Here is an 11,530-nt window from a genome sequence, read left to right as displayed (position 1 = left end):
GAACCCTCCTAAATAAACACATGCGCTGTGTTCTTGTTTGGATGCTGCTTAGATGGGTAGGGTATATGCTAATTTATGACAACTGTTTTTTGTTGTTGTTTTTTTTAAAGAATTATTCCAACATGCTGCTTATTTTCAAAGTACAGTTTAATGTCTAGGTACCAGCACTTGATAGAAATTTTAAGATAGTGTCTGCCTGGACTTTGAGTTGGATCTATTTTTGCTTAAGGATTATGTAGGAGAATATGTGTTGATTTGCTAAAAGAATAAAGAAATGACAACTAAGCTGATGCCTGAGGTTGGTATGACTTTCAGCCGAACTTGTTTTGATTGGTAGGATGATTTTTTTTTTTCCTCCCTATTTTTGTAAAACCATACCCAAGAAATTTTAAGCCTTTTCACGTAAAGCAAAACGCTTTAAAATTTAAAATTTTAAAATTTAAAACTTTAAATTTAAAAATTTTAAATTTTAAAGCAAAATGCTTAATTCCCTTGAGCAGCCAGGAGCTCCTTCCAGACTTCTCCATCTGGGTACTGGTGTTGCCGTACAGATTCCTCCTTCATTTCTGTTGAATAACCAGCATCCTAGCAAAGACCAAAGATAGTCATGCGAATAAGCACCTACAACAAAAGTCATTTATTTTACGCATTCTGCTGCTCCCAGAAATGCTTTTCAATCTAGATCAGAGGCAACTGAATTAATATTTTAAAAATAGGGTTTCGGATTGTTAGAAATGGGGGAGGGGGACACTTTATTGTCTCCGCCTCAGGATTAACCAATGATACTTCCTTTGACAGTTCAACCTCTGTTGGTGAAAATGAGCCCCGAGCTCTTGAACAGGAAGATAAGTAGCCCTGGTAACACAGCTGCAGTTAAAACCTTTGAGTTCACTAACTTGCTAGGTGCTGCCAGTTTTGTTGGGAGTTTTTTGGGCATGGGGGGCAAGGAGTACATATTGTTTGATCCAGTTGGTGAGGTAGCCTGGCATTTAGAGAAGCCTTGTCAGGGCAGTTTCACCCCCAAATCAGGCCTGACTAATGAGCCGTTTATTTCCAGATGTGGAAAACAGACTCAAAGGAGACAAAGCTCTGAGCCCCAGGAACTAGCTCACAAGGAGGACGGCCAGGCTCACCTTAGGAGGCATGTAGCAAGCCTTCCTGATCACCACAGGGTACTTGAAGTGCTCGTGCAGGTGGTCAACATACTCACACATCCTAGGAGGGAGGAACGGGGGTGGGGCAACAGTCAGATAGTCGTGTGCTAACTGTTAAGGCAAAGGGGTGAGCACCACAAGTAAGGTGGACTCGCCCAAGGCCTGGCCGATGCTGTGTTTCTATGCAAATCCTGTAACCTGTGGCCCTCGGGTTCTCATCTGTAAAACAGTGTGGGGGCTTGGATGCAATGAACCGTGATTCTCTTTGGACTAAAGGCTTTTGACCCAGAAGGCATCAAATTCAGACTCCATTAAGTATCTGGGATTATTTGGGTGCCTTTAGCCAAAAGTTAAGATGAATAAAGTTACCACATGAAAGCTTTCTGCCAACTACACGAATGGTTTAGAAGAGCACAGGTTTTAGGATCAGACTAACCTGCTCAGATCTGGTGTCTGCCGTTGGCTAGTTTTGTGGCCTGACCAAGGCACCTAACTCTACTGCCTCATTTCAGCCATCAGGGAATGAACAGCTGCGGCAGTCAGGCTGTGTGCACAGAGCTGGGGAAAGGAACTGGCGAGAGAGGGCCTCGTGGTTTCAGAGGCTGACACCAGGGTGTCAACGACAGAATGTGCTGTGTGTATTCTGATGAAGAACTGCCCTTTGGCTGAGGACAGGGAGCCTTGAAGAAATGAGCAGGGGAACTGAACTCGATGTCCCACTTTCCCACACGTCTTTATGCTTTCACTGTACACTCCGAGGGATCTTACTGCAGTACCACATTCAGTTCCAGGAGGAAGGGAAAGCCTAAGAAGGCTGTATGTCTGCGGGCGGCTGGAAGCAGACTGTCCTAATGTGAAGGTCTCCTGGAGCATATTCAGAAATAAAATAGAACTAAAAGGCCGAGGTCATGGAGATCCCAGTGTGGGAAGAGATTGAACAGAAGTAGAGAAGATGACATTTGATGAAAGTCAGAAAAGGAGTTGGTTCTGGTTTTCATTTGGTTGCAAACTGCCTGCCTGCACCCACTTAATGTACCTAAAAAACAGGAGCTTGGCTACCAGGGACCCACCTTCTGAAAGGAAAAGGACTCAATTCAGACTGCTCAGTGGTGGGTCTCCATTGTTACTGCCCCACGTGGCAAAGGGGAAGCAAAACTGCCTTTGCAATACTGGATGAGCAATAGTACTGGTGTTAATGCCACATTACTGACCTGTCTTTGAGGCTTGCAGAGACTGATATGAAGTCAAATATGATCAGGTGTTGCACCAGTTCACAGAGGCCAACTCCACCAGCATGTGGGCACACAGGAACTGAAAATGACACATTTCTGTTAGCACTAAGTAGGGCAGAGAGGGAGTGGGAAAGAACCTGTAGCTTATTACCTGCAGGGAATTAACAGAAATGAAATTCAAGGATGAAAATCATCAAAGATCCCCTGATTAAGCCTAAACGAGAGTTAGAAAAAAAGGCAAAATGGCAAACTCCAGAGGGAATCAGGGTATGTGATGGGCGAGGAAATGGGTGTCTGAGCCTCAGCTCCTCGATGCCCTTACCTCCAAACTTTTTGGCCATCAGCAACACGGAGAGGTTCTCGTTGACACTCCCCAGCCTGCAGCTGTCGATCTGAAGAAACTGCAGGGCTTTCGCCTGTAGGAGTTGCTTAAATATCACTCTGTTGTGGCACTGGAAATAGAGTTAAAATGAAACCAACAGAGGAGTCAGCCTTGGCTTTCAGGATCTGTAAACCTGACCCTGTGCCAGTTCCACCACTCGTCAGTGGCCTCGAGGAAGCCTGGACTGGACTCATTCCTTGTTCTCACGTGGCACAAGGCCAGCCTGAGAGGCCAGGTGGGGACCTTCCACTCAGTTAACAAATCTGCTGGTGGAACCACGTGTCACATTAAAGTCACACCGCTCACCGTGTATCAGGACATAACTGCCATGGTGACTGGTAAGTGGGAATGAGCATCAGGATGAAATCTAGGGACGGCGATGAGCAGGTGGCACAGGCGACAAAACAGAAGCGCTGCTCCTTTTGCTAGGGGAACTGAGAATCTGTTCCTTCGCGTGGCTCTGCTCTTGGGCTGTCTGCTGCAGGTTTTGGCAGGCGCTGTGCTTCGTTTATAAGCACAGAAAGGGGATGTGCTCCTGTTTACTCGATTTGGAAGCTGGCTTCCTTAAAACATCATGGTACCTTTACACCCTGCCACCTTAAACTGCTGTCCTGTAAATTTCAGTGAGACACTATGAAAAATGTAAATGACCTTAGTCATAGCAATTGTAGAAAACATACAAATGTTTGACTACATCTTACTCCAGACCAGACTCTGAAGTGTTGTAAAATGACCTGATTTCGAAGCTTAAGAATGTCTCCCAGATCAAAATGACACAGGTGAAATAGCCCAACGTATGCCCGTGTTCTCATGCGGTGGCCAGTGTGTGCCAACCCCAAAGAGACGTCACTTGCCTGTTCTCCCGTGGCTACGCCAATTCCCAGCGGGGCCAGTGCCTGTAAGACAGAAGGCAAGCTGAAGTTATTTTCCTGAGTTTGTGAACTGAGACTCCCAACGTTTAAAAATATTTAGAGCTGAAAAAGGAAGTAGTCAAGGCTCTGTGAGCATGAGGGGGAGGTGTTAAAGAAGAAGAAGCTCTGCTTGTTCTCCTGCCGTCCTCGGTCCCCTCCGGGCTGGGGCTGCAGGTTCTCCTCTGCGGCCTCCTGGCTCCCACTCCACTCCGGGCCCCTTCGAATGTGAATGGCTTTCACCTTCCTCCTCCTCCTCTCCGGGGCGACCACTCCGCAGCAGCCCACGGGTCCAGCCTCTGGCTAACTCCTTCCTAGAGGTTGTCTCTCCCTTTATTTCCTTGTACCCCTGATGACCCCCTTGGGTGGTTATTCTAACTTCTCTCCTTCAAGCTCAGGGGGTGCCTTAGATCCTAGGAGTTCAGCTCAGAGGTTCCTCAGCTGTGGAGGTGTGGAGTCTTCTCTGTAACAGCGCTGCTACTCCCTGCCCTCCCACCTGCCCCCTTCCCTGCCCCACCCCCACCCCGGGCTCTGAGCCATGACCCTGCGCCCCACCAGGCTGCAGTGCCACTCACTCCCCTTGCCTTAGCTGATGACACTAACAGCTAACACTTCCCAAGCTCTTCTTAAGCACCTGTCCAGCGCCGTGCAAGACTCCAGCTGAAACACTTCATCACCACCCACTGGGCCTGTAACTAACTGTCCGTGGATCACAAGGCCAGAAAGGGAAGAGCCGACGCTTGAACTCTGGGCTGACTCCAGAGCCAGTGGAGGCATCTGAATCACTAGGTGGGGCACCTGCCTTGCAGAGACCTCCTTAACTTAGGTGCCAGGTGCCCCTGATTCTGCCACCTGTCCTGCCTGTGGGCTGCGTGGACTGGATGAAGTATGGCCAGGACTTCTTGCCCACCGGGCAGGAGTCAGAACGGATGGTCACTGAGTGCCTTCTAGTGCTATCAGTTCATGCTTCCTGAACTGGGTTTTTTAATAGGCATTTGATCTATTCACTCTAGCATTTTGAAGATTGTGTACTTTGGGAGTTCCTGTCATGGCTCAGTGGTTATCGCACCCAACTAATATCCATGAGGACTTGAGTTCGATCCCTGGCCTCACTCAGGGGATTGAGGATCCAGGGTTGCTGTCAGCTGTGGTGTAGGTGGCAGACACAGCTTGGATCCCTAGTTGCTGTGGCTGTGGTGTAGGCCAGTGGCTACAGCTCCAATTCAACCCCTAGCCTGGGAACTTCCATATGCCGCAGGCACAGCCCTAAAAAGACCAAAAAAAAAAAAAAAGTTTGTGTGCTTCTAGCACTATTTGAATGGTTACCAGATGTTATTTCCTCCTTTCCAATACTTCAGGATCTGCTCTACTCTAGCCACCCTCTCCTTCCATCTCCCCCCTCTCCCTTCCCAGATTCCTGGGAAAACCTCCAGGCTCCTCTCCCTGCCCCGTGTCCTTTTGCCACTCCTCACCTGTTTACCCTCTCCATCCATCCCACATGTTGCTACCAGTCAGCCACCTTTAGTTCATGTTCTCACTCAAGAACCTGCAGTGGCTCACTGTGTTTGCATCTTCTGAACAGGTGGACTCCAGAGCCCCTGCCTGTGCCTGCTGTCTCTCCAACTTCCCCCTCATCTGTCCCCTTCCTTAGATGCCTCCTGAGAGGATGGCTGCCTCCATGCAAACCGTACCTCAGTGGGTTCACGCCCAGAAAGCTTCTGAGGGGACCCTGGGCAGGCAGAGGTTCTGGTCCCGAGGCTGCCCCACAGGAGCCCAAGACAAAAAGTCTGGTTTCCCCACCCACCCAGATTCTCAGCTGTGGTCCCACACTTGCACCCCTGCCCTGAATTCCACCTGCCTGTGTTTCAATGTCTTAGCTTTTCCTCGGCTAGACTGTAAAGTGTCAAGTTCCCTAAACACAGGCTCTTGTAGAGCATCCAATCTAAGAAGACCACATGTTGATTGACTGTGAGAAACGTCTGGAGCCAGAAGGTAACGCTCTGCTGTCAGACGGATGTGCCAGGCGCTCTTGGTCTGATGCCATCACATCAGACCCACAGCCTTCCTGCCCTAACCTCTCACTCACCCAGTAGCCTTTGGTTTAACACGGCTACTCATGGAGTTGCTCTGAGGAGACAAAAATCCAGTGCTCCCAGGAGTTCTCACTATGGCTCAGCGGGTTAAGAACCTGACCAGGATCCATGAGGAGATGGGTTTGATCCCTGGCCTCACTCACTGGGTTAAAGATCTGGCGTTGCCATGAACTGTGGGTCGCAGATGCAGCTCGGATCCGGCGTTGCTGTGGCTGTGGTATAGGCCAGCGGCTGCAGCTCCCATTGAACCCCTAGCCCAGGAACCTCCATATGCTGCAGGTGCAGCCACAAAAAGACAAAAATCTAGTGCTCCCAGAAGCTGTACTTACACGTGACCCACCTGACATACCGGCTTTATAGATCACTGCTGTGAGCCTGGCTAATGGGAGCCTCTCCCTGAGAGATAGGATGTTTCTCAGATATTCTGATGTATCAGCTTCTTCCTACACCTGAAAGGGAGAAAAGCAGCCCCCAATTCAGGTGGATGTGCCCAGGAAGTGCCCTGATTCCAGGGCTCTAGGGAAAGAGACGAGCAACCTTATGGGGAGGCTGACCTTGACATTAGCTAAGCAAACCTTTGCTAGCACATCAGCTAGTAGAATCTATACTTTGTTTCAATCTGGGTAAGTAAAATACTTAAATATCAGTCAGATTTCTATGTTTACAAAATATGGGAACCAGGTCTTAGGATCTATCACGACCACACTGGTGGCAGCCGTTTTTCTACCTTGGAGATGGCAGCGTGTCCTAGGATGTCATCAGGGCAAGTGGGTTCTTCAATCCACAGCGGCTTGAACTCTGCCAGCTTTGCCATCCACTCCACGGCCTCAGGCACGTCCCAGCGCTGGTTGGCATCCATCATCTGCGAGGAGAGACCTTTGCGGGGAGGTCTGCCCAGCACTGGTCTTGCTGCAGGCCTGAGGTCCCCAGGGCAGAGAGGCCACCGACTGCAGAGGCCCAGCATACAGTCATGACAAAGGGAGCCCAAGAGCAGCCACCAGAGGAACTCTGGCTCCAGCCACTGTCACCAGAGGAGACACAAATCGCTCAGGGAGCCACTGTGAGGGGTGGACGTGCCCTCTGGCACAGGAGCTCCAGCCCGATCTGCATCTAGAAACCACCCAAATGTTTGTCTTGCAGGACTTATTCATAGAAACTGTTTCACCACATTACGAATCATGCGCAGTTAATTCTGAGTTTGTTCAATAGGCAATACTGGCTATTGCCTGCTATGTGTTTGGTGAATAACCTAAACTCTACCATTAATTAAGCACCCACTCCACCAGGCATTTTATGTTTTTGTTCCATTTTATATTTATAATAACTATGAGGCAGTTCACAGTAACTCATTTTACAGATAAGAAAACTGACATGCAGAGAAGTAATTTGCTCAAGGACAATAAGTCAAGTAAATGGTGAGTCAAGTCCAGGCTTCTCCAAGGCCCTGGCCCTGTGCACAGCAAGCCTTCCCGGAAGCCAGGTGCTGGGTGTGCAGAGAGGAGAAATGGCCTCTCCATCCCTGACATCATCAGCCTGGAGGAGAGATGGATTTCTCCGGTAGAATGTGCTTAGTGCTAAGAGGTCCCCCATGGGATGCTGTGAGAGCCAGAGGACAGTATGCCCAGAATCATTTTCTGTTGTAAATTATTCAGATGAGGATGACCTCATAAGACTAAAGTAGCATAAATTCATGTATAAATAATGGGACTTCTGATGCTAAGCCCAGGACACAAACTTCTATTTTAATACATGAAAACATGCCTCCAAAACTAAAAACATCCTATTGCAACTTTTTTTTTTTTTTTTTTTTTTTTGTCTTTTTAGGGCCGCACTCACAGGATATGAAGTTCCCAGGCTAGGGGTCCAATTGGAGCTACAGCTGCTAGCCTACACCACAGCCACAGCAACGCAGGATCCAAGCCACATCTGTGATCTACGGCACAGCTCATGGCAACGCTGGATCCTTAACCCACTGAGCAAGGCCAGGGATTGAACCCACATCCTCATGGATACTAGTCAGGTTTGTTACCACTGAGCCACAATGGGAGCTCCTTGTGTCTTTTTTATGTGTGTGTGTGACTTTCTTTTGTGAAAATGTTTTACACATAAAGAGTTAGCCTAGTGCTTACTTCGGCAGCACATATACTAAAATTGGAACGATACAGAGAAGATTAGCATGGCCCCTGCGCAAGGATGACACACAAATTCATGAAGCAGTCCATATTTTTTTTTTTGAGTAATAAAAAAAAGAAAAAAAGAGTTAGCCTACTCCAAGACCTCAAAACTGTACTTCCTCTGACATATGGTGTTAAAATTCCCAATGTTCTGGGAGTTTCTATTGTGGCTTAGGGATAACAAACCCAACTAGTATCCATGAGGACAAGGGTTCAATCAGTAGGTTAAGGACCAGGCATTGCCATACGCTGCTGTGGCTATGGCGTAGGCCAGCAGCTGCAGGTCCAATTTGACCCCTAGCCTGGGAACTTCCATGTGCCATGGGTGCCACCCTAAAAAGACCAAAAAACAAAAACAAAAAAACTCCCAGTGTTCTTTAATCCTTATTTGAAATGAGTTGTATCTTGGCTCCGGACAAAGGCTCCTCATTCGAGGCTGCTTACTGCTCAGTGGCACAGGAGGGTATTTACCAAGGTCTTCTCAGGTCCGATCACGTTTCTGATGAGTCGGCATCTACGGATGTCATCTTGGAGATCAGCACCAACTTTTACCTTAAACCTGCAAAATAAATTTGGTCTCATAATTTAGATCCGTCCCCTGACTTGGATTTTCTGCAGAAGTGACTTTTTCTGTCAGTAATTTACAAGTCATGTTTTCTAGTAAACTCTTCCCCTGTCCCAATCAATCTTCAGATGTCACAAAAACAACCCTGTAAGAGGTTTCTCTTTACTCAGTATCAGGGCAACAACTGAATTGCCTGCCGACCTCAAGGAACAGAGAGAGCAGCCAGATCTTTAATAGCATTAACTGAGTTTCCACTGTGCTGTGAAAAGGAATAAAGACTGAAAAAGGCATTGTCAGCCTTGCAGAGAAAAGCAGACTGGGAAGGGAGCCCAGAGAGTGTCCCGCTCCATCCTGGGTGAACAGGACGATTGATCAGATACCTCCATCTGCCTGGCCCTTGACAAGAGGGCTTGTCTTAAACCCACTGCAGTAGAGGTCAGCCAAGGGACCAGCAAGGCTGGGCCTGAGGCTCCTTCACGGCACAGTGGGCCGATGGCAGGTGGCTCCCTTCATCTGACTTGGCCTACTGTTCTTGAGACCAGGTCTGATACCTGTCCCCACGACCCCAGGACACAGATTCAGTTGTCAGGAGAACGTGGTTGGGCTAAGTGCAACACTGCCATGCGGAGGTGGCCAGCATCCCATCCCTTGCTCACCAGCCTGTCTGCCCAGCACTGGAGCTCAGGCTGCCAGCCTGAGCCTGGGACTGCCCGAGGCCCTGCCTCTGCTTTCCACAATGCCCACCTCTGTGCTGACAAAAAGCCCCTCTCACATCTTCTACTGTTCTCTCCCTTGTGCTCAGCACCAAACACATCAGAGATGACATCTGTACCCCCAGGTGGGAGCCTCAGCTTCTGAGTGCCGGGCTTCCTTTGCTCAGAGCCCTAGCTCTTCACAGAGAGAGGGGACCTCGCCAGCCCGTCCCTGGTGTGTACAGGGGTGAAGGTGAGGGCACTTACTGATCACCTGCTACTAGCCCCAACTGCTGGTCCTTTTCAGGGGCAATAACTTTGAGGAGAACAATGAGATACTATCATTCCCACTTTATGAAGAGAGAAAATGAGGTTCAGAGAGGTTTAGCACTTCACACAGGACCACACGGTAGGACTGTAAGGGACGAAGGGGACAGGCAAGGTGTTGATTCCAAATCCACCACATCCCAGGCCTCTTGCCACAGCTTCATGCTGCCTCCAAGATCCCTCTCCTAAACCCTCTTCTTAGCTGAGGAGTTAACAAGAATTCGGTGCTTCTCAAACATTAGTGGGCTTGCAGATCCCTCAGGGATCTCATTAAAATGCAGACTCTGATGCAGCTGGTCTGAGATGGAGCCGAAGATTCTGCATTTTTTTTTTTTTGAAGATGATCAGAGACCTTTATTTGGTCCTTATCATTCACTAAGCAACCTACATAAATCATTTACTAAATTCCTCCCACAAGCAGCAGCAGGGCACACTGGTGTTCTTGGACTATAGACCACACTTTGAGCAGCAGGAGTCTGGGTAGCCAGACTGCCATGTGTCATAGCCTGGTGATACGGCACAGGCACAAGGTCCACCTTGAGCTGTACTGATGGACTCACAATGACCAGCTCAAGAGGCGATGGTCCCTCTGTGCCCTGCATGGCATCAGGATTTGGGGCCACTGACAACCACAGTTTACCCAGAAGAGACCCCAGGATGCCCAGGGTCCATAACCATACAGGAGAGGGACAGGAGAAGTACACATGGTTAGTCTGGAGAGGAAGTGGCCTAGGGAAGAGGAGGAGCCTGGCTCCTGGGAGAGCTAGCAGAATTATCAAGACCAGTAGCCAGAAGTTATATGGATAAGCAAAGAGTTCACTACACTGAAGTTCGAACACACAGAGCCCTCAAATGATGCACAAGTGAGAGTTCCTGCTGTGGCTCAGCGGGTTAAGAACACAACTAGGATCCATGAGGACAAGGGTTTGATCCCTGGCCTTGCTCAGTGGGTTAAGCATCCAGTGTTGCCATGAGCTGTGGTGTAGGTTGCAGACAAGGCTCAGATCCTGCACTGTTGTGGCTGTGGCGTAGGCTGACAGCTGCAGCTCTGATTCAACTCCTAGCCTAGGAACTTCCATATACTGCAGGTGCAGCCCTAAAAAGACAAAAAAGAAAAACATACAAACATAAAACAATGCACAAGTTCCCTGCAAAGCTTGCTACCTCCGGTGGTTTTTATGTAGAAGCTAAATCAATGCTTGTTACTCTAGTAAAGAGTGGATTTCTAGTCTAGATTGGTGCTTGAAATCAATGACCTCTTTCAACTCTGATGTTCTAGGATTCTTCCTTTTCCTTTTTTTTTTTTTTTTAGGGCTGCACCTACAGCATATGGAATCTCCCAGGCTAGGGGTTGAATCAGAGAGGCAGCTGCCAGCCTACACCACAGCCCCAGCAATGCAGGATCTGAGCCACATCTGCAACCTACACCAGAGCTCTCACTTAACCCACTGAGTGAAGCCAGGGATTGAACCCACATTCTCATGGATACCAGTCAGGTTCGTTACTGCTAAACCACGATGGGAACTCCTGACATCCCAGGATTCTAACTAGAGTCACATGGCGTCTTTGGAGAAAGAGCCTGGCCTCAGTATAATTTTCTCTTCTGTGTCCCTACACACCAGGCTGCTTCTGGGTGAATCCTGGCCTCCTTGGTGCCTTTGGATGCTGGCTCCTCTCCACAGATCAGCCTCACTTGCTAACTGGGAGAGTTAAGTTCATTATCACTGAAGTAAGTTACCTGGTCCAGCCGTCCTTCAGTGCCTCACTGCAGAGCTGTGGGGAAAGGAGCACAGCCATCACCACACACCCTCCTAGGTCTAAGCAGCATCTTGGTCATCTCTTATTTGGCTTCCCAAACACTAGACTGTACCATGAACCAGAGGAACAACCATGTGCTGCTGAAGTTCAGAGCAGAAACAGCCTAGTCAACAAAGCATGATGGGTGACTTTCTTTCCCTGTCTCTATGGAAACCATCTCATGAATTGACCCAACATTCCTGGAT

The 11,530-nt window shown here is 48.7% G+C and overlaps 1 protein-coding gene across 6 annotated transcripts in view; it reads right to left on the bottom strand.

Moving 5' to 3' along the window:
- The window catches only part of ENOSF1 (enolase superfamily member 1), a 29,323-nt gene continuing 17,922 nt past the window's right edge, over positions 130-11,530 (bottom strand). For 2 of the 6 annotated variants that reach the window (XM_021093423.1, XM_021093424.1), the window contains 8 exons: positions 11,266-11,300; positions 8,415-8,502; positions 6,497-6,631; positions 3,623-3,664; positions 2,709-2,838; positions 2,366-2,465; positions 1,134-1,215; positions 130-585 (listed from right to left, as the gene is read on the bottom strand). In XM_021093423.1, coding sequence (XP_020949082.1) covers positions 484-585; positions 1,134-1,215; positions 2,366-2,465; positions 2,709-2,838; positions 3,623-3,664; positions 6,497-6,631; positions 8,415-8,502; positions 11,266-11,300 — 714 coding nt within the window. In that variant the 3' untranslated portion in view covers positions 130-483. 6 annotated transcript variants of the gene reach the window in all.

The sequence above is a fragment of the Sus scrofa genome, chromosome 6 (genome assembly GCF_000003025.6).
Source record: "Sus scrofa isolate TJ Tabasco breed Duroc chromosome 6, Sscrofa11.1, whole genome shotgun sequence".
In the NCBI taxonomy this organism is placed as follows: Eukaryota; Metazoa; Chordata; class Mammalia; order Artiodactyla; family Suidae; genus Sus; species Sus scrofa.
This window is presented reverse-complemented; position numbering and strand designations above follow the sequence as displayed.